Consider the following 27948-nt stretch of genomic DNA (forward strand, 5'->3'; position numbering starts at 1 on the left):
AGGAACTGGTCTGTCATAGGAACGGCATAGGGCTGCCATAGGAACGGCATAGGAACGGCATAGGAACGGCATAGGGCTAGGAACGCCATAGCCGCCATAGGAACGGCATAGGAACGGCATAGGAACGGCATAGGAACGGCATAGGGCTGCCATAGGAACGGCATAGGAACGGCATAGGGCTGCCATAGGAACGCCATAGGAACGGCATAGGGCTGCCATAGGAACGGCATAGGAACGGCATAGGGATGCCATAGGAACGGCATAGGAACGGCATAGGAACGGCTAGCCATAGGAACGCCATAGGAACGGCATAGGGCTGCCATAGGAACGGCATAGGAACGGCATACGGCTGCCATAGGAACGCCATAGGAACGGCATAGGGCTGCCATAGGAACGGCATAGGGCTGCCATAGGAACGCCATAGGAACGGCATAGGGCTGCCATAGGAACGGCATAGGAACGGCATAGGGCTGCCATAGGAACGCCATAGGAACGGCATAGGGCTGCCATAGGAACGGCATAGGGCTGCCATAGGAACGGCATAGGAACGGCATAGGGCTGCCATAGGAACGCCATAGAACGGCATAGGGCTGCCATAGGAACGGCATAGGGCTGCCATAGGAACGGCATAGGAACGGCATAGGGCTGCCATAGGAACGCCATAGGAACGGCATAGGGCTGCCATAGGAACGGCATAGGGCTGCCATAGGAACGCCATAGGAACGGCATAGGGCTGCCATAGGAACGGCAAACTGAAGCTTGGGAATCCAATCCAGAGCTCTGTTTTCCCAGGCTAATAATTTGCATGACATAACAGGCATCTCAACAGATGTCGGTAACAGTCATCATCATAAACTGACATAGATTGTTATAGCTTTTTACTGGGTTTAATATGCTCTCTTAAGCATGCTATTAATTGATTGCTGCAATTGAGACCAATAATTTGGCCACATTTATCATCTAATGGCATGAGACTGTAACCAATGAGAGACTAATATGCAGACTAATTTTACTCCATATAATTACTTTAGTAAATAGTTTTAACCAAAATGTATATAAAATGTATATTAAATATTGTCTAATTTTGACAGATTTAGATCTGGTTGATCACTAGAACTGATGTGTGGCCGATTTCATGTCCAAATCATCTTAAAGTTACTTCATTAAGCTACACAATCAATTTGACACCTTGGGATGATTTGGACAAGAAACCCGAGCAGGCATCTCATTAGTATTCAAAATATATGTTTTTAAGATGTTTAATGATGAAAACAAAAGTTGAATCAAACAGGAAACATGAAGGTGATGCCATTGCCAGGAAAAAGAAATCCATGTTATCTTACACTATACAGCATGTTTACCTCTTTACAGCTATTTACAAAATGGAACTATTCTAAATATTTTTCGGACAAAGATGAAGGGCTGGTTTCTCAGACACAGATTAAGCCTTGTTCTGGATTTAAAAACACTTTCGGATGGGTTGGCCCTGAACTTGGCCTCCCTGGCCCTGGCTGCCTTGTCCACTGGGGGCCCTGGGGGGAACCTTTCCATTGAGCATGCTTTTTTGTCCAGGACTAGGCTTCTGTGTCTGGGGAACCAGCCCAAAAAACATACCAAACCAAAAACTAAATATGATTGCAACATGGGCTCTTGTGTACATTAGGCAATGAGTCCCTCTATATTTGCTTATCGGTGTGTTGATCATGGGTGGTGTAACAACCCTCTCCATTTGCCTGACCTGGGGAGCTCTTCTGTCTGAATTCTTCATCCTGCATCTCAATCAGCACTTTAGCACAGCGTCAAACAGAGAAACGAAAGGGAATCGATGAGTATTGCGTATTGCCAATCACGCATCAAATGCATATTTTCTGTCAAGGTACAGAGAAAACACCATCAAGAGCAACAACTGCATCAGTACAGACACACTACACAGACAGGATATGTTTAACATAAATACCTCATGTAGCTCAAACATATGCTGTCATGCTGTTAAGTTCATGGTAAATATCTATGATTAATTAGGAGTATCACTTTAACATCTAAATACTATTTAGAGGTGGTCACTATACAAATACTATATATTGAGTGTACAAAACATTAAGAACACCTGCTCTTTCCATGACATAGTTTTCACCTGGATTCATCTGGTCAGTCTATGATTCATGTCACATGTTAAATCCGCTTCGATCAGTGTAGATGAAGGGGAGGAGACAGGTTAAAGACGGATTTTTAAGCCTTTAGATAATTGAGACATGGATTGTGTATGTGTGCCATTTAGAAGGTGAATGGGTAAGACAAAATATTGAAGTGCCTTTGAACGCGGTATGGGTTGTAGGTGCCAGGTGCACCGGTTTGACTGTGTCAAGAACTGCAACGTTGCTGGGTCTTTCATCTATCCAACTTAACACAACTGTGAGAAGCATTGGAGTCAACATGGGCCAGCATCCCTGTGGATGCTTTCGACACCTTGTAGAGTCCATGCCCCGACAAATTGAGGCTGTTCTGAGGGCGCAACTCAATATTAGTACGGTGTTTCTAATGTTTTGTACACTTATACTGCAAACAGGATCGTTATAAGACATGTTATGAACTCATGAGTTCGACTGTTTTATAGAGCTATATCGAGGAAAGTGGTTATAGCGCTGTCATTATCAGTTCAGATGTTTGTTATAACTTGCCATAGAGTCATGGAGCTAACGAAACCCTTATGTTTGCATCAAGTAGCATTATCACAACTGCTGTAACTTTATATATATCAACTACATCAGCAGACAATAATCACCACACTGTGCCTTTCTCTAATTGTACTCTCCGAAGTTGGTTTCAAATTAACCAAACAGCAAGGAAACATAGATTCTACAGACAATAGAGAGCAAAGTATCACACCTGGAAAAAAGAGGCACAATAGATACAGTACATAATACAGCAGTAATATTCGTACCATCTGAACACTCACATCACAACAAACCCATTTCCAAGATGGCCGGCTCGGATGACAATGCAACACTAAAGCAATGAAGAACAACACATCATTCAAAAGCAATTCTGAACTCAACATATCAAGTACCTCAGAAACACATTGTGTAAAGACAGTAAGATACTCCTACCTTCTGAATTTTGGCGCGAGGCAGCTCCCTTAATGCGGAAGGCCTGACGCGCCCGGCTGCGCTCTCCGAAGCTCCAGCTCTTGGGCACTTTGCTAGGGCTGTCTTCGTTGCTGTTGTCCCCACTAGGGGACCGGCGGATGGCTTGGCCCTGACCTTGGCCCCCCTGGCCCTGGCTGCCTTGTCCACTGGGGCCCTGGGGGGAACCTTTCCCTTTGGTCCCTGAACTCCGGGGACTGGAGAACACACGCTCCTTCAGGCTGACCTTCTGACTGGAAGGGGTCAGAGGGACAAGAGATGTTGAAAGGAGTTATGTCCTATGATTACAACTTGAGCAGTACGAGTGTGTTTTTCTGTGTAATCATGCAAATCCTCATTTATCTAATTTACCTATATGCAGTTATGGTAAGCAGATACTATTGATGTCACAATTGTAAGTGGTTAACTACTTGTTTACGATGTTTTGGTATTGCATCCAAGTGAATATTGTCAGTGGAGTATCATCACTAGGCAGTAAATAATAACAACATTTTTCACTAACACTCCTCATTTTATTGAGCTTGTCTAAAACACTAACACAAACACACAATCCTGTCTTTTTCTCATTCATGAGCTTAACATATCTGTGGCCATATGACTGAATCACCTGAGTAAGCACGTGCACGACTTATGAACACGGTCACATGCACTACCTATGAGCACGTGCACTACCTATGAGCATGGTCACGTGCACTACCTATGAGCATGGTCACATGCACTACCTACGAGAACGTGCACTACCTATGAACATGGTCACATGCACTACCTATGAGAACGTGCACTACCTATGAGTATGGTCACATGGACTACCTATGAGCATGGTCACATGCACTACCTACGAGAACGTGCAATACCTATGAGCATGGTCACATGCACTACCTACGAGAACGTGCAATACCTATGAGCATGGTCACATGCACTACCTATGAGAACGTGCACTACCTATGAACATGGCCAGGAGTCCATCAGAGGACAGGGTCAGGGCACATAAATAATGTTCTCATTGATGTCACGCCCTCATGGATCATTAGTTAGTAATTAGACGGGTAAATATGAGTGTAAGTAGGTTGGCCTCTGTGTTGTTGTCTGTGACCTTGGTTGCATCCCAAATGGCACCCTATTCCCTATGTAGTACACTTTTAAGTAGTGCACTAAAATAGGGAATAGGGTGCTATTTGGGATGCATTCCATGTATAGAAAGCAGTTGGTCACCTTGGTGGTAATAAGACATGGGCTGGTACTATCAACGTTGGTGACTGTTTTGAACAGTCTTCCGGTTTAGTGTCCACTTTGGAACCAACTGGAAATTTGGGTTGCAGATTTATTTTACATCGTTGTGAAATAATGTTTTTAAACTGACCTTGGGGAGGGCTCCGGTTGGGATTCCTTTCTGTTTGGTCAGGAAACACAAAGTCTCACACACACACACACACACACACACACACACACACACACACACACACACACACACACACACACACACACACACACACACACACACACACACACACACACACAGAGAGACACACACACACACACACACACACACACACACACACACACACACACACACACACACACACACACACACACACACACACACACACACACACACACACACACACAAACACACACACACACACAGAGAGACACACACACACACACCACACACACACACACACACACACACAGACACACAAACACACAGACACACACACGTCAATAGTCTGTCAATCTCAGGCAAAACTCTGATAGCATTGATGCTATATTTTCCCTAATGTTTCATATTGTTATGAAGACATATTGCATCTTAGGAGGTGATGAATTCATATTGTTATGAAGACATATTGCATCTTAGGAGGTGATGAATTCATATTGTTATGAAGACATATCACATCTTAGGAGGTGATGAATTCCTATTGTTATGAAGACATATCACATCTTAGGAGGTGATGAATTCCTATTGTTATGAAGACATATCACATCTTAGGAGGTGATGAATTCCTATTGTTATGAAGACATATTGCATCTTAGGAGGTGATGAATTCCTATTGTTATGAAGACATATCACATCTTAGGAGGTGATGAATTCCTATTGTTATGAAGACATATCACATCTTAGGAGGTGATGAATTCCTATTGTTATGAAGACATATTGCATCTTAGGAGGTGATGAATTCCTATTGTTATGAAGACATATCACATCTTAGGAGGTGATGAATTCCTATTGTTATGAAGACATATCACATCTTAGGAGGTGATGAATTCCTATTGTTATGAAGACATATCACATCTTAGGAGGTGATGAATTCCTATTGTTATGAAGACATATCACATCTTAGGAGGTGATGAATTCCTATTGTTATGAAGACATATCACATCTTAGGAGGTGATGAATTCCTATTGTTATGAAGACATATCACATCTTAGGAGGTGATGAATTCCTATTGTTATGAAGACATATCACATCTTAGGAGGTGATGAATTCCTATTGTTATGAAGACATATCACATCTTAGGAGGTGATGAATTCCTATTGTTATGAAGACATATCACATCTTAGGAGGTGATGAATTCCTATTGTTATGAAGACATATCACATCTTAGGAGGTGATGAATTCCTATTGTTATGAAGACATATCACATCTTAGGAGGTGATGAATTCCTATTGTTATGAAGACATATTGCATCTTAGGAGGTGATGAATTCCTATTGTTATGAAGACATATTGCATCTTAGGAGGTGATGAATTCCTATTGTTATGAAGACATATTGCATCTTAGGAGGTGATGAATTCCTATTGTTATGAAGACATATCACATCTTAGGAGGTGATGAATTCCTATTGTTATGAAGACATATCACATCTTAGGAGGTGATGAATTCATATTGTTATGAAGACATATCACATCTTAGGAGGTGATGAATTCCTATTGTTATGAAGACATATCACATCTTAGGAGGTGATGAATTCCTATTGTTATGAAGACATATCACATCTTAGGAGGTGATGAATTCCTATTGTTATGAAGACATATCACATCTTAGGAGGTGATGAATTCCTATTGTTATGAAGACATATCACATCTTAGGAGGTGATGAATTCCTATTGTTATGAAGACATATCACATCTTAGGAGGTGATGAATTCCTATTGTTATGAAGACATATCACATCTTAGGAGGTGATGAATTCCTATTGTTATGAAGACATATCACATCTTAGGAGGTGATGAATTCCTATTGTTATGAAGACATATCACATCTTAGGAGGTGATGAATTCCTATTGTTATGAAGACATATCACATCTTAGGAGGTGATGAATTCCTATTGTTATGAAGACATATTGCATCTTAGGAGGTGATGAATTCCTATTGTTATGAAGACATATCACATCTTAGGAGGTGATGAATTCCTATTGTTATGAAGACATATCACATCTTAGGAGGTGATGAATTCCTATTGTTATGAAGACATATCACATCTTAGGAGGTGATGAATTCCTATTGTTATGAAGACATATCACATCTTAGGAGGTGATGAATTCCTATTGTTATGAAGACATATTGCATCTTAGGAGGTGATGAATTCCTATTGTTATGAAGACATATCACATCTTAGGAGGTGATGAATTCCTATTGTTATGAAGACATATTGCATCTTAGGAGGTGATGAATTCCTATTGTTATGAAGACATATCACATCTTAGGAGGTGATGAATTCCTATTGTTATGAAGACATATTGCATCTTAGGAGGTGATGAATTCCTATTGTTATGAAGACATATTGCATCTTAGGAGGTGATGAATTCCTATTGTTATGAAGACATATCACATCTTAGGAGGTGATGAATTCCTATTGTTATGAAGACATATTGCATCTTAGGAGGTGATGAATTCCTATTGTTATGAAGACATAATGCATCTTAGGAGGTGTGGAATTCATATTGTTTCTGACCTGAATGATAGTCCCGACTTGCTCTTCAGGTTTCTCAGGAGATCCAGTTGATTCAGCGGCGGGATCAGTCTACTTAGAAAAACAAGACTTGTCGTGTTACAGGGAAGCAACAAAAAAGTACCATAGCTTCACTTCATAGATTGCAGTCAACATGGGCCAGCATCCATGTGGAGTCCCATGCCCTGATGAATTTAGGCTAGATAATCTGAGGGCAAAATAGGGGTGCAATTCAATATTAGGAAGGTGTTCCTAATGTTTTATACACTCAGTATACAGTGCCTTGCGAAAGTATTCGGCCCCCTTGAACTTTGCGACCTTTTGCCACATTTCAGGCTTCAAACATAAAGATATAAAATTGTATTTTTTTGTGAAGAATCAACAACAAGTGGGACACAATCATGAAGTGGAACGACATTTATTGGATATTTAAAACTTTTTTAACAAATCAAAAACTGAAAAATTGGGGGTGCAAAATTATTCAGCCCCCTTAAGTTAATACTTTGTAGCGCCACCTTTTGCTGCGATTACAGCTGTAAGTCGCTTGGGGTATGTCTCTATCAGTTTTGCACATCGAGAGACTGACATTTTTTCCCATTCCTCCTTGCAAAACAGCTCGAGCTCAGTGAGGTTGGATGGAGAGCATTTGTGAACAGCAGTTTTCAGTTCTTTCCACAGATTCTCGATTGGATTCAGGTCTGGACTTTGACTTGGCCATTCTAACACCTGGATATGTTTATTTTTGAACCATTCCATTGTAGATTTTGCTTTATGTTTTGGATCATTGTCTTGTTGGAAGACAAATCTCCGTCCCAGTCTCAGGTCTTTGCAGACTCCATCAGGTTTTCTTCCAGAATGGTCCTGTATTTGGCTCCATCCATCTTCCCATCAATTTTAACCATCTTCCTTGTCCCTGCTGAAGAAAAGCAGGCCCAAACCATGATGCTGCCACCACCATGTTTGACAGTGGGGATGGTGTGTTCAGGGTGATGAGCTGTGTTGCTTTTACGCCAAACATAACATTTTGCATTGTTGCCAAAAAGTTCAATTTTGGTTTCATCTGACCAGAGCACCTTCTTCCACATGTTTGGTGTGTCTCCCAGGTGGCTTGTGGCAAACTTTAAACGACACCTTTTATGGATATCTTTAAGAAATGGCTTTCTTCTTGCCACTCTTCCATAAAGGCCAGATTTGTGCAATATACGACTGATTGTTGTCCTATGGACAGAGTCTCCCACCTCAGCTGTAGATCTCTGCAGTTCATCCAGAGTGATCATGGGCCTCTTGGCTGCATCTCTGATCAGTCTTCTCCTTGTATGAGCTAAAAGTTTAGAGGGACGGCCAGGTCTTGGTAGATTTGCAGTGGTCTGATACTCCTTCCATTTCAATATTATCGCTTGCACAGTGCTCCTTGGGATGTTTAAAGCTTGGGAAATCTTTTTGTATCCAAATCCGGCTTTAAACTTCTTCACAACAGTATCTCGGACCTGCCTGGTGTGTTCCTTGTTCTTCATGATGCTCTCTGCGCTTTTAACGGACCTCTGAGACTATCACAGTGCAGGTGCATTTATACGGAGACTTGATTACACACAGGTGGATTGTATTTATCATCATTAGTCATTTAGGTCAACATTGGATCATTCAGAGATCCTCAATGAACTTCTGGAGAGAGTTTGCTGCACTGAAAGTAAAGGGGCTGAATAATTTTGCAACCCAATGTTTCAGTTTTTGATTTGTTAAAAAAGTTTGAAATATCCAATAAATGTCGTTCCACTTCATGATTGTGTCCCACTTGTTGTTGATTCTTCACAAAAAAAGACAGTTTTATATCTTTATGTTTGAAGCCTGAAATGTGGCAAAAGGTCGCAAAGTTCAAGGGGGCCGAATACTTTCGCAAGGCACTGTATTTGATTCAGGATGCAATTAGTGCCATCTATGGGTAGTAGGCTATATATTTCCTTCTTTATTTTGTGTGTCTCCCTCTCCTTATCAAAAGCTTGAATTCTGGGGGGATGTTTTCAATTGCCTTGTAACCAGAACTAAGATGGTATTTTCATTTCATAGTTCGAATGCAGATAAGATATTATGTGACAATATAAAAAACTGCAATAACAATAACTATCCAATTCAGTAATCTTCCAACGTTTTATAATAGATGCTTGTTTTCTGTAATGTTCTGTTCAATTATAATTCACTGTTGACCTACGGCATTTGCATCCAATTTGACCCCTCAACTTTCAAAGTAGCCTGTTGTTCCATATGAGACATCACACAGCACACTTGGATTAATCCAAGACTTGCCGTATCCAATGGAAACCTTTTCTGCAGATGAAGTTTACATTTTTTTTAAAAACAGTCTCTTGGCCCTGAGCCCACCATGCGACAACCAGATATGGCCCACCCCTGGCCCGCTCCATTTGCATTTATCCCTTCCTCTATCAATCAATACTCAATCTCAAGTCAGACATCTAGACATCTAAGAGGTATACTACAAATCAGGATCAATGAGTTAGCCAGCTAACATGGATAAACAACAAAAAATAGCTACAGATTTTCAGGTTCAAAAGCTAAACTAAATTGTTTTTGAATGTTGACTCAATTAGACCATGCACATTTCAAGCTTATTTTAAAAAATGTTGTTGTATGTTATGTGAGAATATTTTTGACAAGTAAGCTAACTCATTGATCCTGCTTTGTAGTATATCCGTCTGGCATAGTAAATTCACATAAATAATAACTCAACACAAACAGTATGCTTAGGCAGCATGTCAATGTCACCAAATTGTTACAAACCAACAGAAATTGTGAACCATATCTCATCCAAATTTAACTTGAAACTTGTCACCCGATGTGTGTGTGTGTGTGGGTGTTATCGGGGTGAGAAGAAATGGAATATAATTTCACTGGCATGGTGTGGTGCGCTCCATAAAGTTTCCTCTCAGACATCAAAGCAGGAAAGGCCAGGCATCAATCAAACGTTTTAGGTGGACATCAAACAGCTTGCATTGCCAGACCCTGACGACAGCACAGAAATAATGATGGTAAAACCTGCTATAGCACCCAGCTTATACTGAGCAATATGTTGGAGTCCAAGAGGGAACTGATACCAGTTATACCCCGACATGGGATTGGAGCTGTGGTTTCACATATTCCAAAGATGTCCGTCCAAATGTCCAACCAAATAAAGTAGGTAAAATTTGCATCTCATAAATTATACATTTTCACAATTTGCATAAAGACTAGAACGAAAAGCAAGTATGCAACAGTAAAATGTAGTAATATTTTTGATTATTGAGGATAAAACAGATTTATAATTAGTCTCAGATGGTTGGTGTTGACGTTTTCTGGGTCGTATTTTTGCAATTTCAGATAGTTCAGATAAACCGAAACAGGGAGAGACTGTATGAATCTGTTTGGTTCCTAGTGAGTACCCTAGTACTACAGCCAAGCAGGACTTTGGAAAACCACACCGTATAAGGGCGTACATAAAAAGCCATATCTGTAACCATGAGGTGCTTTGAAAGGCTGGTCATGGCTCACATAAACAACATCATCCCAGAAACTCCAGACCCACTCCAATTTGCATACCGCCCCAACATATCCACAGATGATGCAGTCTCTATTGCACTCCACACTACCCTTTCCCACCTGGACAGAAGGAGCACCTATGTGAGAATGCTGTTCATTGACTACACCTCAGCGTTCAGCACCATGGTGCCCTCAAAGCTAATCAATGAGCTAGGGACCCTGGGACTGAACACCTCCCTCCAACTGGATCCTGGACTTCATGACGGGTCGCCCCCAGGTGGTAAGGGTAGGTAACAACACATCCGTCACACTGATCCTCAATACAGGGGCCCCTCAACGGTGCGTGCTCGACCCCCTCCTGTACTCCCTGTTCACTCATGACTGCATGGTCAGGCATGACTCCAACACCATCATTAAATTTGCCGATGACACAACAGTGGTAGGCCTGATCACCGACAACAACGAGACAGCCTATAGGGAGGAGGTCAGAGACCTGGCCATGTGCTGCCAGAATAACAACCTATCTCACAATGTGATCAAGACAAAGGAGATGATTGTGGACTACAGGAAAAAGAGGACCGAGCATGCCCCCATTCTAATCGACGCGGCTGCATTGGAGCAGGTTGAGAGCTTCAAGTTCCTTGGTGTCCACATCATCAACAAACTAACATGGTCCAAGCATACCATGTCAGTTGTGAAGCGGGCACGACAAAACCTATTACCCCTCAGGAGACTGAAAAGATTTGGCATGGGTCCTCAGATCCTCAAAAGGTTCTACAGCTGCACCATCACTGCCTGGTATGGCAACTGCTCGGCCTCCGACTGCAAGGAACTACAGAGGGTAATGTGAAAGGCCCATTACATCACTGAAGCCAAGCTTCCTGCCATCCAGGACCTCTATAACAGGCGGTGTCAAAGGAAGGCCCTGAAAATTGTCAAAGACTCCAGCCACCCTAGTCATAGACTGTTCTCTCTGCTACCGTACGACAAGTGTTAGCAAAGCACCAAGTCTAGGTCCAAGAGGCTTCTAAAACAGCTTCTACCCTCAAGCCAAAAGACTCCTGAACATCTAGTCAAATGGCTACCTAGACTATTCATATTGCCCTCCTGTCTACACACCACTGCCAGTCTCTGTTGTCATCTATGCATAGTCACTTTCATTAACTCTACCTACATGTACATACTACCTCCATTAACCGGTGCTGGCACCCCCCTGTATAAATGTTTTACTGCTCCTCTTTAATTACTTGTTACATTTAGCTCTTGTTCTTATCTGTATTTTTTGAAACTGCACTGTTGGTTAGGGGCTTGTAAGTAAACATTTCAAAGTAAGTAATTCACCTGTTGTATTAGGCACATGTGACTAATACGATTTGATTCATTTCATGTTTGCTAATGACATCGTCATTATACAATCCAACTCTGTCTGTCAACACATGATCTCGTGGGGTGAAGTGAGCTTGTGCACAGTTTTTCCTCCCTAAGCAAACACAAAGACTAGACTACATTAAACCTTCACAGATTTCCTTCATACATTTCTATAATAACTATACCATCATTTCTAAACGAATCCACATGGTAAAATGTCATGTCCTCTGTGCTTCCGTTGTTAAAGCACAGCGCCACGACACGAACAGCACTCGCTGTTGTTAGCCACTTAGGATAAAAAATATATATTATTATAATGAAGTAAATGTCTATTGGCTTAGACTAAGAATCCATCTGGCCCTTAGCCTCTATCAGGTAACTGCCAAAGTAAAGGACACACTTGAGTAAATGAAGGATAGAAAGTATATTGAAACCAGGTGCTAGAACACAGGTGTTGGTTCCTGAGTTAATTAAGCAATTAAAAAATATTATTTTGGTTACCATGGCTAGAAGAAGAGATCTCAGTGACTTAAAAAATATATATATATTTCACCTTTATTTAACCAGGTAGGCTAGTTGAGAACAAGTTCTCATGTACAACTGCGACCTGGCCAAGATAAAGCAAAGCAGTGTGACACAAACAACACAGAGTTACACATGGGATAAACAAACGTACAGTCAATAACACAAAGAATATATATACAGTGTGTGCAAATGGAGTAAGATAAGGAAGGTAAGGCAATACATAGGCCATAGTGGTGAAATAATTATAATTGAGCAATTAAACACTGGAGTGATTGATGTACAGAAGATGAATGTGCAAGTAGAGATACTGGGGTGCAAAGGAGCAAAAATAAATAACAATATGGGGATGAGGTAGATGGGTGGGCTATTTACAGATGGGCTGTGTACAGGTGCAATGATCGATAAGCTGCTCTGACAGGTGATGCTTAAAGTTAGTGAGGGAGATATAAGAATCCAGTTTCAGAGATGATTGAAGTTTGTTCCAGTCACTGGCAGCAGAGAACTGGAAGGAAAGGCAGCCAAAAGAGCACTTGGCTTTGGGGATGACCAGTGAAATATACCTGCTGCAGCGCGTGCTACGGGTGGGTGTTGGTATGGTGACCAGTGGAATATACCTGCTGCAGCGCGTGCTACGGGTGGGTGCTGGTATGGTGACCAGTGGAATATACCTGCTGCAGCGCGTGCTACGGGTGGGTGCTGGTATGGTGACCAGTGGAATATACCTGCTGCAGCGCGTGCTACGGGTGGGTGTTGGTATGGTGACCAGTGGAATATACCTGCTGCAGCGCGTGCTACGGGTGGGTGCTGGTATGGTGACCAGTGGAATATACCTGCTGCAGCGCGTGCTACGGGTGGGTGTTGGTATGGTGACCAGTGGAATATACCTGCTGCAGCGCGTGCTACGGGTGGGTGCTGGTATGGTGACCAGTGGAATATACCTGCTGCAGCGCGTGCTACGGGTGGGTGCTGGTATGGTGACCAGTGGAATATACCTGCTGCAGGGCGTGCTACGGGTGGGTGTTGGTATGGTGACCAGTGGAATATACCTGCTGCAGCGCGTGCTACGGGTGGGTGCTGGTATGGTGACCAGTGGAATATACCTGCTGCAGCGCGTGCTACGGGTGGGTGTTGGTATGGTGACCAGTGGAATATACCTGCTGCAGCGCGTGCTACGGGTGGGTGCTGGTATGGTGACCAGTGGAATATACCTGCTGCAGCGCGTGCTACGGGTGGGTGCTGGTATGGTGACCAGTGGAATATACCTGCTGCAGCGCGTGCTACGGGTGGGTGCTGGTATGGTGACCAGTGGAATATACCTGCTGCAGCGCGTGCTACGGGTGGGTGCTGGTATGGTGACCAGTGGAATATACCTGCTGCAGCGCGTGCTACGGGTGGGTGCTGGTATGGTGACCAGTGGAATATACCTGCTGCAGCGCGTGCTACGGGTGGGTGCTGGTATGGTGACCAGTGGAATATACCTGCTGCAGCGCGTGCTACGGTTGGGTGCTGGTATGGTGACCAGTGAGCTGAGATAAGGCTGGCTTTACCTAGCAAAGACTTATAGACTTATAGATGACCTGGAGCCAGTGGGTTTGGCGACGAATATGAAGCGAGGGCTAGCCAACGAGAGCATACAGGTCGCAGTGGTGGGTAGTAGAGGGGTCTCAAAGGAGCATAGGGGAATTAAAGTGTGTGTGTGTCACAGTCACCTGGGGCCTCATTTATCAAAAAATATTAGGCTACATTTTATCCATCGCTCATTCAATAGCCATGCATGCTACCATTTATCCATCTCTCATTCAATAACCAAGCATGCTACCATTTATCCATCACTCATTCAATAGCCAAGCATGCTACCATTTATCCATCGCTCATTCAAATAGCCAACTATGCTTGAAAGTAAATAGACTGGTAGCCTTGATAGTCTGTGACAGTCTGGATAGGCTATTTGCTGTGCGATTGAAGCGAGACATCATGGCCTATCTTATTTCATCTCAGAGCCTATACCAAGGCATGAGATAGAAACATAATCATCTATTGTTAAATTAAATATTGATCAACAATTTCTCTTTTGCATAGAAGTGTGGGCTATAGCATTTACTTTTAAATTGTTTGAAAGGACAATCAATCTTTCTGAATGCGCGGCTAGTGTTTGTCACTCGCTAGGCGGCACACATTTTTTATTTGAAAAAGGCACTGTAACATTCTCTTAAACCTTTATAGAATTGTGATCAAATTTTCCAACATCTCCAAATCATACAGCAAATGATAGCGTTTTTGTTTCCATCAAATGTGAATGGAAGATGTTTTCCAGGTGGGTTTGTAGCAGGTGGGTTTGTAGCAGGTAGGTTTGTAGCCAAAATTATAGTATGTATCTGATTTATCAATGAAAAAATGCGTAGGTGTTGTGTGCGACAGTTTGACAAATGCCAATAATTTGTGGCACACGCAAATCCTAGAATCTCCATGTATGCAGAGAATTTAGTAAGAAATGTACACCTGTAGAATTTGTACCAAGGTGCATTGTAGCTGTTCGTGGCCCAACAGTGTATTAACACTATTCATGTTGGCGTTTCCTTTATTTTGGCAGTTAGATCCTGATTAGACATCGTCATTAACCTTCAGATTGCTATTACTAAACATCGATTGGCTTGGACCAATAACAATCCATCAGGCCCGTAGCCTCTACATAGATCCTGATTAGACATCGTCATGAACCTTCAGATTGTTATTACTATAACTAAACATCTATTGGCTTGGACCAATAACAATCCATCAGGCCCGTAGCCTCTACATAGATCCTGATTAGACATCGTCATTAACCTTCAGATTGTTATTACTATAACTGAACATCTATTGGCTTGGACCAATAACAATCCATCAGGCCCGTAGCCTCTACATAGATCCTGATTAGACATCGTCATGAACCTTCAGATTGTTATTACTATAACTAAACATCTATTGGCTTGGACCAATAACAATCCATCAGGCCCATAGCCTCTACATAGATCCTGATTAGACATCGTCATTAACCTTCAGATTGTTATTACTATAACTAAACATCTATTGGCTTGGACCAATAACAATCCATCAGGCCCATAGCCTCTACATAGATCCTGATTAGACATCGTCATGAACCTTCAGATTGTTATTACTATAACTGAACATCTATTGGCTTGGACCAATAACAATCCATCAGGCCCGTAGCCTCTACATAGATCCTGATTAGACATCTTAGACACCTCATTAACCTTCAGATTGAGGGGAAAGGAATGTCAGAGTGGTGGATCGATGGAGGCAGTGATGGCTGGATCCATCTCAGCTGACACCGGAGATTAGCAGACGGGGACAATTTAAATCTAGCCGCTAATTTACTATATAATCAATACCTGTACATCGGTGAGGATACGGTGCGTTCGTAATAATCCCACGTCGACTCCAGGTCTGGCCGGGTGAGATTAGTGGCGTAGAAGCGCCACCCGGCCTAAATAGAAGAGAGAGATAGATTAACTAAAGGAGAGAGCAGGATGAATAATAAATGGCGAGAGAAAGAAATAGAGAGAGAAGTGCATGGTTTTGCATGAATACAGCATTTCCTTTATGTTTTCATACAAATCTTTGCGTGTACACTATATGTAGGTATGAACAGCAAGCAGGGAATTACTAAGTGAGCCCTATTACTCATGTCTTGGCAGAGGCAACTCACACTCCGATATCTATCACTGTGTGTGTACTGTCTAAGCTGTCTTTCTCTGGCCTGTGTGTGGGTGCTTTCACATCATTGTCTGATTGGGCGACTGGAGTGTTTGGCGTTTTCACATCATTGTCTGATTGGGCGACTGGAGTGTTTGGTGCTTTCACATCATTGTCTGATTGGGCGACTGGAGTATTTTGGGACCAGGGAAACCTAAATTAATTCTAGTAGTTGACTGAGAAGTGGGTTCAGGATCCAGAACTAGAGTACCAGGTATTGTGACATGGAAAGTTTTACCTCATATAAACACGCTAGAATGGTGGCGTCATGTAGAATGTTTGTCTTGGAAAGAGTACCCTGAAACTGTTCATTTACATTCTTGTGGAAGCAAAGACTATTTTGTGAAATTCCCAGAAATGGTCAATGGAACCCCACCAGGACACCAGATCACTAGGATTCCATATCACCAGGATACCATATCGCCAGGATACCATATCACCTGGATTTGAGTGAAAACGCTCTAAATGTTGTTTTTTAGACTGGGTAAGCTCCTGGTTTATTTACCTGAATAAGTCCTGCCGCAGGATTCCGCCTCTTCTCAAAGTGTTTTTGTCGATGTTGCTCCTGGACCTTCAAGGCGAAGCCGGAGCCCAAGATACCCTTAGAGATACAGACAAGCTGTTAGTCACAACAACAAGCCTCTGGAAAACATGATCAATTCACAGTTACATAATGAACTCTTACTTCAGAGTAACGTTTGACTATCAAATTGCAAATGCTTCGTGGCACTAATTTTCTGAGTTTCTTCAGTAGCCCTCTATTTCCTTGCATTAAGTGCACATTAATAAGTTACTTCAGTCATTTCTTTGGATAAAAACATCTTACTGCTGGAAGTGCAAAGAAAGATACTCCAATCAGGGTGAAGGTTGCGGCGAGAAGACGTCCGTTCCACGTTATGGGAAACTTGTCTCCGTACCCAATGGTAGTCAGGGTGATCTGAGAAGGCAATTGGCAGACATATTGAATTACACCTTTGTTATCAATATTCAGGGTGCTTTTTCCATCTCACACGAAGCTGTTACATGTAACAAGACAATCATTCTCCGAGGCTGTTATTCAGATGGTCTCTCATGAAGGGTGACATAAGAAGATACCACTTGTCATGCTAAGTCCCAAGGTTGAATTACATTCATCTCATCTTTCTTTAGATTCTCAGTTAACACAAATACTGGGTGTTGTATAAGGACCTATAGAAAATATAATATTCAGAAATGCTGGGTGTTTTATAAGGACCTATAGAAAATATCCTATTAAGAAATGCTGGGTGTTTTATAAGGACCTATAGAAAATATCCTATTAAGAGTGGTGACTGAAATGTTGCTGGCTATTTCATGGGGATGTCCAAAAATTATGTTTAAACAAGTGCTGGGTGTTTTGTTGGGACCTGACAAACTGTGTTTCATGGGGACATACATTCTCCTATCAGCAACCGCTGAGTGTTTCATGGGGACATACATTCTCCTATCAGCAACCGCTGAGTGTTTCATGGGGACATACATTCTCCTATAAGCAACCGCTGAGTGTTTCATGGGGACATACATTCTCCTATCAGCAACCGCTGAGTGTTTCATGGGGACATACATTCTCCTATCAGCAACCGCTGAGTGTTTCATGGGGACATATATTCTCCTATCAGCAACCGCTGAGTGTTTCATGGGGACATACATTCTCCTATCAGCAACCGCTGAGTGTTTCATGGGGACATACATTCTCCTATCAGCAACCCGCTGAGTGTTTCATGGGGACATACATTCTCCTATCAGCAACCGCTGAGTGTTTCATGGGGACATACATTCTCCTATCAGCAACCCGCTGAGTGTTTCATGGAGACATACATTCTCCTATCAGCAACCCGCTGAGTGTTTCATGGGGACAGACATTCTCCTATCAGCAACCCGCTGAGTGTTTCATGGGGACATACATTCTCCTATCAGCAACCCGCTGAGTGTTTCATGGGGACATACATTCTCCTATCAGCAACCCGCTGAGTGTTTCATGGGGACATACATTCTCCTATCAGCAACCGCTGAGTGTTTCATGGGGACATACATTCTCCTATCAGCAACCGCTGAGTGTTTCATGGGGACATACATTCTCCTATCAGCAACCGCTGAGTGTTTCATGGGGACAGACATTCTCCTATCAGCAACCCGCTGAGTGTTTCATGGGGACATACATTCTCCTATCAGCAACCGCTGAGTGTTTCATGGGGACATACATTCTCCTATCAGCAACCCGCTGAGTGTTTCATGGGGACATACATTCTCCTATCAGCAACCGCTGAGTGTTTCATGGGGACATACATTCTCCTATCAGCAACCGCTGAGTGTTTCATGGGGACATACATTCTCCTATCAGCAACCGCTGAGTGTTTTGTGGGGACATACATTCTCCTATCAGCAACCCGCTGAGTGTTTCATGGGGACATACATTCTCCTATCAGCAACCGCTGAGTGTTTCATGGGGACATACATTCTCCTATCAGCAACCGCTGAGTGTTTTGTGGGGACATACATTTTCCTATCAGCAACCCGCTGAGTGTTTCATGGAGACAGACATTGTCCTATTAGCAACCACTGGGAAGGGTTTGGAAGGACATGTGGAACCAGACTGAGAGTGACTTACCAGGCCCCACCACAGTGCGTCTGCGTAGGTCTCAAACTGGTCGTTGTCCTCTTTTTCTGCCAGGTAGACCAGGAAGGACGCCAGGATGAGGCAGAGGAAGCCGATGTACCACGCCGTGATCAGCTCCTGCAAAAAGTAAAAGATCAGAAAGAAATGAAAACAATACAGCTACTGCATATTCATTTCAAGATCAGAGTATTGAAGCAATATTACCTTTGAGAGGAAACTTGCTTTATTAGATGAATAGATGCTCGCTATTTGCATATTTATTTTATGACCAGAGTACGAATAAAAAAGTATTGCATTTATTTATTTTTTACCTTTATTTTACTAGGCAAGTCAGTTAAGAACAAATTCTTATTTTACAATGACAGCCTACCGAGGAACAGATTTTGACCTTGTCAGCTTGAGGATTCAATCCAGCAACCTTTCTGTTACTGGCTCAATGCTCTAACCACTAGGCTACCTGCCACCCCAAAATTGGGCTCTCTAATGGGCAGATGCAAAAAGTATGAAACTAGAGGTGAGTATGGTTACCAGTGTTAGGGAGTAGTGATCTACATGTAATTCAACTAGTAATATAAATACATTTTGCAGTAGCTTGGTGGAACTAAATTCAAATCTTGGTAGTGTTTTCAGTAGTTAATTACTTTACCATGAAGTGGTGTACTACTGCAACTACAAGCTACTTTTTTTTGCAAAAATAAAACATGGTTAGGCAATAATTGCCTTTCTTTTTCAGCATCAGACCTGCCCAATTCTCACTTGAAACATATTTTTTGTGTTTAATAGGTTAAATGACACATTCTTTTAACATCTGACTCCAGATCTGTTCTTGTAATTTGTAGTCTATGACATTTCTGATTTAGATATGATAATTCTTCACCAAGTAGTTTAGATGTAGTGAACTACTTTTTCAAAGTAACTTTAGGTAACTCAACTATTACTGAACAAAAATATAAAAGCAACATGTCAATGATTTTACAGAGTTACAGTTAATTTTAGGAAATCAGTCAATTTAAATAAATATATGAAGCCCTAATCTATTGATTTCACATGACTGGGCAGCGACACAGCCATGGGTGGGCCTGGGAGGGCATAGTCCCACCTATTGGGGAGCCACTTCTTCTCCACAAAAGGGCTATATTACAAACAGAAATATTCCGGGTGGCTGGTCTCAGAGGATCCGACAGGTGAACAAGCTGAATGTGAAGATCCTGGGCTGGCGTGGTTAGACGTGGTCTGTGGTGAAGAAACTGAATGTGAAGGTCCTGGGCTGGCGTGGTTACACGTGGTCTGTGGTGAAGAAGCTGAATGTGAAGGTCCTGGGCTGGCGTGGTTACACGTGGTCTGTGGTGAAGAAACTGAATGTGAAGGTCCTGGGCTGGCGTGGTTACACGTGGTCTGTGGTGAAGAAGCTGAATGTGAAGGTCCTGGGCTGGCGTGGTTACACGTGGTCTGTGGTGAAGAAACTGAATGTGAAGGTCCTGGGCTGGCGTGGTTACACGTGGTCTGTGGTGAAGAAACTGAATGTGAAGGTCCTGGGCTGGCGTGGTTAGACGTGGTCTGTGGTGAAGAAACTGAATGTGAAGGTCCTGGGCTGGCGTGGTTAGACGTGGTCTGTGGTGAAGAAACTGAATGTGAAGGTCCTGGGCTGGCGTGGTTACACGTGGTCTGTGGTGAAGAAACTGAATGTGAAGGTCCTGGGCTGGCGTGGTTAGACGTGGTCTGTGGTGAAGAAACTGAATGTGAAGGTCCTGGGCTGGCGTGGTTAGACGTGGTCTGTGGTGAAGAAACTGAATGTGAAGGTCCTGGGCTGGCGTGGTTAGACGTGGTCTGTGGTGAAGAAACTGAATGTGAAGGTCCTGGGCTGGCGTGGTTAGACGTGGTCTGTGGTGAAGAAACTGAATGTGAAGGTCCTGGGCTGGCATGGTTAGACGTGGTCTGTGGTGAAGAAACTAAATGTGAAGGTCCTGGGCTGGCGTGGTTAGACGTGGTCTGTGGTGAAGAAACTGAATGTGAAGGTCCTGGGCTGGCGTGGTTAGACGTGGTCTGTGGTGAAGAAACTGAATGTGAAGGTCCTGGGCTGGCGTGGTTAGACGTGGTCTGTGGTGAAGAAACTGAATGTGAAGGTCCTGGGCTGGCGTGGTTACACGTGGTCTGTGGTGAAGAAGCTGAATGTGAAGGTCCTGGGCTGGCGTGGTTACACGTGGTCTGTGGTGAAGAAACTGAATGTGAAGATCCTGGGCTGGCGTGGTTACACGTGGTCTGTGGTGAAGAAGCTGAATGTGAAGGTCCTGGGCTGGCGTGGTTACACGTGGTCTGTGGTGAAGAAACTGAATGTGAAGGTCCTGGGCTGGCGTGGTTACACGTGGTCTGTGGTGAAGAAACTGAATGTGAAGGTCCTGGGCTGGCGTGGTTACACGTGGTCTGTGGTGAAGAAGCTGAATGTGAAGGTCCTGGGCTGGCGTGGTTACACGTGGTCTGTGGTGAAGAAACTGAATGTGAAGGTCCTGGGCTGGCGTGGTTACACGTGGTCTGTGGTGAAGAAACTGAATGTGAAGGTCCTGGGCTGGCGTGGTTAGACGTGGTCTGTGGTGAAGAAACTGAATGTGAAGGTCCTGGGCTGGCGTGGTTTCACGTGGTCTGTGGTGAAGAAACTGAATGTGAAGGTCCTGGGCTGGCGTGGTTACACGTGGTCTGTGGTGAAGAAACTGAATGTGAAGGTCCTGGGCTGGCGTGGTTACACGTGGTCTGCAGTTGTGAGGCCAATTGGACATACTGCCAAATTCATATTATCTAACGTACAGTGCCTTCTGAAAGTATTCAGACCCTTTGACTTGTTCCACATTTTGTTAGGGTACAGCCTTATTCTAAAAAATGATTAAATTGTTTTTTTTTCTTCATCAATCTATACACAATACCACATAATGACTAAGTGAAAACAGGTTTTTAGAAATGTTTGCTAATTTATAAAAAATTGAATCACCTTTGGCAGCGATTACAGCCTCGAGTCTTCTTGGGTATGACACTACAAGCTTGCCACACCTGTATTTGGGGGATTTCTCCCATTCTTCTCTGCAGATCCTCTCAAACTCTGTCAGGTTGGATGGTGAGTGTTGCTGCACAGCTATTTTCAGGTCTCAACAGAGATGTTAGATCGGGTTGAAGTCTGGGCTCTGGCTGGGCCACTCAAGAACATTCAGAGACTTGTCCCGAAGCCACGTTGTCTTGGCTGTGTGCTTAGGGTTGTTGCCTTGTTAGAAGGTGAACCTTCATCCCAATCCTGTGTGCTCTGGTGCAGGTTTTCATCAAGGATCTCTCAGTTCTTTGCTGGGTTCATCTTTGCCTCGATCATGACTAGTCTCCCAGTCTCTGCCGCTGAAGAACATCCACACAACATGATGCTGCCACCACCATGCTTCACTGTAGGGATGGTGCTATTTTTCTTCCAGACATGATGCTTGGCATCCCGGCCAAAGGGTTCAATCTTGGTTTCATCATAACAGTGAATCTTGTTTCTCATGGTCTGAGAGTCTTTTGGCAAACTCCAAGCGGGCTGTCATGTGCCTTTTACTGGGGAGTGGCTTCCGTCTGGTCACTCTACCATAAAGGTCTGAATGGTGGAGTGCTGCAGAGATAGTTGTCCTTCTGGAAGGTTCTACCATCTCACAGAGGAACTCTAGAGCTCTGTCAGAGTGACCATTGGGTTGTTGGTCACATCCCTGACCAAGGCCCTTCTCCCCCGATTTCTCAGTTTGGCCGGGCAGCCAGTTCTAGGAGGTCTTGGTGTTTCCAAACTTCTTCCATTCAAGAATGATGGAGGCCACTGTGTTCTTGGGGACCTTCAATGCTGCAGACATTTTTTGGTACCCTCCCCCAGATCTGTGTCTCACCACAATCCTGTCTCGGAGCTCTTCGGATAATTCCTTCGACCTCATGGCTTGGTTTTTGTTCTGACATGCACTGTTAACTGTGGGACTCTATGTAGACAGGTGTGTGTCTTTCAAAATCATGTCCAATCAATTGAATTTACCACAGGTGGACTCAATTCAAGATGTAGAAACATCAACGATGATAATTTTTTACATTTTTTAAAATTTTTATTTCACCTTTATTTAACCAGTTAGGCTAGTTGAGAACAAGTTCTCATTTGCAACTGCGACCTGGCCAAGATAAAGCATAGCAGTGTGAACAGACAACACAGAGTTACACATGGAGTAAACAATTAACAAGTCAATAACACAGTAGAAAAAAAGGGGAGTCTATATACAATGTGTGCAAAAGGCATGAGGAGGTAGGCGAATAATTACAATATTGCAGATTAACACTGGAGTGATAAATGATCAGATGATCATGTACAGGTCGAGATATTGGTGTGCAAAAGAGCAGAAAAGTAAATAAATAAAAACTGTGGGGATGAGGTAGGTGAAAATGGATGGGCTATTTACCAATAGATTATGTACAGCTGCAGCAATCGGTTAGCTGCTCAGATAGCTGATGTTTGAAGCTGGTGAGGGAGATAAAAGTCTCCAACTTCAGCGATTTTTGCAATTCGTTCCAGTCACAGGCAGCAGAGTACTGGAACGAAAAGCGGCCGAATGAGGTGTTGGCTTTAGGGATGATAAGTGAGATATACCTGCTGGAGCGCGTGCTACGGATGGGTGTTGCCTTCGTGACCAGTGAAATGAGATAAGGCGGAGCTTTACCTAGCATGGCCTTGTAGATGACCTGGAGCCAGTGGGTCTGGCGACGAATATGTAGCGAGGGCCAGCCGACTAGAGCATACAAGTCGCAGTGGTGGGTAGTATAAGGTGCTTTTCTGACAAAACGGATGGCACTGTGATAAACTGCATCCAATTTGCTGAGTAGAGTGTTGGAAGCAATTTTGTAGATGACATCGCCGAAGTCGAGGATCGGTAGGATAGTCAGTTTTACTAGGGTAAGCTTGGCAGCGTGAGTGAAGGAGGCTTTGTTGCGGAATAGAAAGGAGTGTTGTATGGCATTGAAGCTCGTTTGGAGGTTAGATAGCACAGTGTCCAATGACGGGCCGAAAGTATATATAATGGTGTCGTCTGCGTAGAGGTGGATCAGGGAATCGCCCGCAGCAAGAGCAACATCATTGATATATACAGAGAAAAGAGTCGGCCCGAGAATTGAACCCTGTGGCACCCCCATAGAGACTGCCAGAGGACCGGACAGCATGCCCTCCGATTTGACGCACTGAGCTCTGTCTGCAAAGTACTTGGTGAACCAGGCAAGGCAGTCATCCGAAAAACCGAGGCTACTGAGTCTGCCGATAAGAATATGGTGATTGACAGAGTCGAAAGCCTTGGCAAGGTCGATGAAGACGGCTGCACAGTACTGTCTTTTATCGATGGCGGTTATGATGTCGTTTAGTACCTTGAGTGTGGCTGAGGTGCACCTGTGACCGGCTCAGAAACCAGATTGCATAGCGGAGAAGGTACAGTGGGATTCGAGATGGTCAGTGACCTGTTTGTTGACTTGGCTTTCGAAGACCTTAGATAGGCAGGGCAGGATGGATATAGGTCTGTAACAGTTTGGGTCCAGGGTGTCTCCCCCTTTGAAGAGGGGGATGACTGCGGCAGCTTTCCAATCCTTGGGGATCTCAGACGATATGAAAGAGAGGTTGAACAGGCTGGTAATAGGGGTTGCGACAATGGCGGCGGATAGTTTCAGAAATAGAGGGTCCAGATTGTCAAGCCCAGCTGATTTATACGGGTCCAGGTTTTGCAGCTCTTTCAGAACATCTGCTATCTGGATTTGGGTAAAGGAGAACCTGGAGAGGCTTGGGCGAGGAGCTGCGGGGGGGCGGAGCTGTTGGCCGAGGTAGGAGTAGCCAGGCGGAAGGCATGGCCAGCCGTTGAGAAATGCTTGTTGTTTTCGATTATCATGGATAATGCTTGTTGTTTTCGATAATCATGGATTTGTCGGTGGTGACCGTGTTCCCTAGCCTCAGTGCAGTGGGCAGCTGGGAGGAGGTGCTCTTGTTCTCCATGGACTTCACAGTTTCCCAGAACTTTTTGGAGTTGGAGCTACAGGATGCAAACTTCTGCCTGAAGAAGCTGGCCTTAGCTTTCCTGACTGACTGCGTGTATTGGTTCCTGACTTCCCTGAACAGTTGCATATCTCGGGGACTGTTCGATGCTATTGCAGTCCGCCACAGGATGTTTTTGTGCTGGTCGAGGGCAGTCAGGTCTGGAGTGAACCAAGGGCTGTATCTGTTCTTAGTTCTGCATTTTTCAATAGAAACAGGATGCACCTGACCTCAATTTCAAGTCTCATACCAAAGGGTCTGAATACTTGTAAATAAGGTATTTCTGTTTAATTTTTTTCTACATTTGCTAAAATGTATACAAATCTGTTTTCACCTTGTCATTATCGGGTATTGTGTGTAGATTTTTACATATTTAATCCATTTTAGAAGAAGGCCGTAACATAACTACATTTGGAAAAAGTCAAGGGCTCTGAATACTTCCGGAGGCACTGTATGCATTTAGTGTAAACAGAGCACCAGCACATTTTTACATTTACATTTGACATTTTAGTCATTTAGCAGACACTCTTATCCAGAGCAACTTACTATTACTAAGATTTTATTTTTTATTTTTTTTATTTAACTAGGCAAGTCATTTAAGAACAAATTCTTATTTACAATGACGGCCTACCAAAAGGCAAAAGGCCTCCTGCGGGGACGGGGGCCTGGGATAAAAAAAAAAAGATTAAAACAAGACAATATAAATATAGGACAAAAAGATGGTGGTTGTCCCACCTAGATATCTGATGATGAATGCACTGACTGCAAGTCAAATGTCCCTAAATAAAGTCGCTTTCAGCAAAGTCAGTCAAGTGGAGTTAGAACCTCTTGCCTCAAAGAATTCTGTTCAATCAGAAAGTCTCTGTTAAATATCAACATCCAGGAGAAAAACCCTTCCTTTATCAGTGTTAATATATTGCAACACGACAAGGCTGCACATCTATCTAGCTGTTCCATCTCACAGGCAGACAGAAGACAGGTAACGGTGTGTATGAGCCAAATCCAATAAGAGTCCATAGTCCATGGCAGCTTTGGCCTCTGCACTGTCAGACTCAGGACCTGATCCATTTTGCCCTGACATACTTCTCTACCAGGAGATCTCATTAGACACTCCACCGCCCTCTGCTCTTCCTCTCCCCGGCTCTCTATGGGGACTGTGTTGCTATGCATCACTGGGAGACACTTAAGGAGCCACTCTGGGAACCACTGGGAGACACTCTTATTCCCCATTGAGAGTGCTCAATTTATCAGACCAAATGTGTGTTCCAAATGGAACCCTATTTCCTATATAGTGCACTACTTTTGACCAGAGCTCCATGAGCCCTGGTCAAAAGTAGTGCACTACAAAGAGCATAGGGTGCTATTTGGGATGAAGTCCAAGCTTCGGGAGCCTTTGATAAATTGAAGGGTACATCTAGTTAGTTAAAGTGGGTACGCAGATCGGTCACAGCATGCCCTTTGGAGAGCTTGATGATGAGTTGTTTTCTGTACTGTGGGTGTATTAGATCAATCTGAGAGCTGTAATGTAATGTCCCCAGAAGTTGTTGTTCGGCAGATGGTTGTTGAAGTCACCTGTCAATCAATCTGGTTAGAAGGTGGGGACAGTGTTAATGTCATACAGCTGGTTGTGTGATCAATGAACTTAGATCGATACGTTTGACATGTGGTATCAGTTGACTTGACTTGTCTGTGGAAGCTCAAATCTAGATATTGGATTTATAGAAACATGCTGCAATGCAGGCAAGGAGCCAGATTGGGGTGGTGAGGTACAAGCATCAGATCAATCAATCACACACACTCCATCCAGCCCTGGTCTTTGATTACCTTGCTGTGAGCGTAGACGACAGATCCCAGGAGTTTCCAGGTGCCTCCACGGCGGTCCATCCGGATCATGCGCAGGATCTGCAGGAACCTCAAACTCCGGATGGCCGACGTAGCAAAGACGTTCCCCTGGGTTCCCGCCGCCAGCACAGAGATGGACGCAATCAACACCATGACGTCTGGGAAAGATGGACATTTATCCAAAATTTTCGAAATCATTCAAAAAGTATATATTTAATTCCACACATTTATTTTATTTTTGTGCATGTACTGGATGTGTATTTGTATGTGATATGTTTAAAAAATATATATATCACAGGACATTAAAAAAATAATCAACCTTAAGAGTATATAAAACACAACCTGACCCACATTTTTCTCTGAAAACATCACTTCTCTACAGTTTATTGTGGGGTTCCCCAACTGGGGAATTTGGTAGTAATTTTGGTAATTACCAGAAAATATATGTCAATCTATCGTAACTTTGATAACTTATACTTGAGTAACAATGTTTTATTTATTTATATAAAGTATAAAACATGCATATCTGTGTCCATGAGTTTCTAGAAGACAGAACATATGGTCTAATTAATGAAAAAGCATTTAATCAACAATGGTATTATTTTCAATTCAGTTAAATAAAGGATAAATAAAAAAGACACTGCAACTATTCCAACTGTTGACTTTTTTCACAACTGCCACCAGTTTGACGCCAAAACATTGACAACAAATACATATTGACAAATAAATAAGGATATTTCATGATGAAACCCTCATGTAAGTTGTTTTATCTGCTGCTGTTGGACCAGGTCTCACTTGAAAAATAGATTTTATGTCAATGAGAAAAACCTCAATAAATAAAGGTAAGACATATTTTTTTTGTTGTCTTGTGATAGATTACAATAAAATCCTTGAAAGATACAACAATTCTGATAGTTTACTGGTAAACTTTCCAGTAATATACCTTCCCTGATAATCCGCTCAAGAAAAAAAAAAAAAAAAAACAATCGGCCAGCGGCTGAATCTAGTTGATGATCTCTGATTTATTGGGTTCAAGTCACAGGAGGTTGGTGGCACCTTAATTGAGGAGAATGAGCTTGTGGTAATGGCTGGAGTGGAATCAGTGGAATGGTATCAAACACATGGTTTCCATGTGCTTGATTTCATTCCATGCT

The 27948-nt window shown here is 43.1% G+C and overlaps 1 protein-coding gene across 1 annotated transcript in view; it reads right to left on the reverse strand.

Moving 5' to 3' along the window:
• The window catches only part of LOC118399715 (potassium voltage-gated channel subfamily KQT member 2-like), an 82658-nt gene that overhangs the window by 23006 nt on the left and 31704 nt on the right, over window positions 1-27948 (reverse strand). Inside the window, exons 4-11 of the mRNA XM_052473974.1 lie at window positions 26777-26952; window positions 18895-19020; window positions 17095-17205; window positions 16774-16869; window positions 15905-15999; window positions 7098-7169; window positions 4504-4533; window positions 3108-3376 (exon numbers count right to left, since the gene is read on the reverse strand). Coding sequence (XP_052329934.1) covers window positions 3108-3376; window positions 4504-4533; window positions 7098-7169; window positions 15905-15999; window positions 16774-16869; window positions 17095-17205; window positions 18895-19020; window positions 26777-26952 — 975 coding nt within the window. The remainder of the gene's footprint in view (window positions 1-3107; window positions 3377-4503; window positions 4534-7097; window positions 7170-15904; window positions 16000-16773; window positions 16870-17094; window positions 17206-18894; window positions 19021-26776; window positions 26953-27948) is intronic.

Source organism: Oncorhynchus keta, chromosome 21 (genome assembly GCF_023373465.1).
Source record: "Oncorhynchus keta strain PuntledgeMale-10-30-2019 chromosome 21, Oket_V2, whole genome shotgun sequence".
Classification (NCBI taxonomy): Eukaryota; Metazoa; Chordata; class Actinopteri; order Salmoniformes; family Salmonidae; genus Oncorhynchus; species Oncorhynchus keta.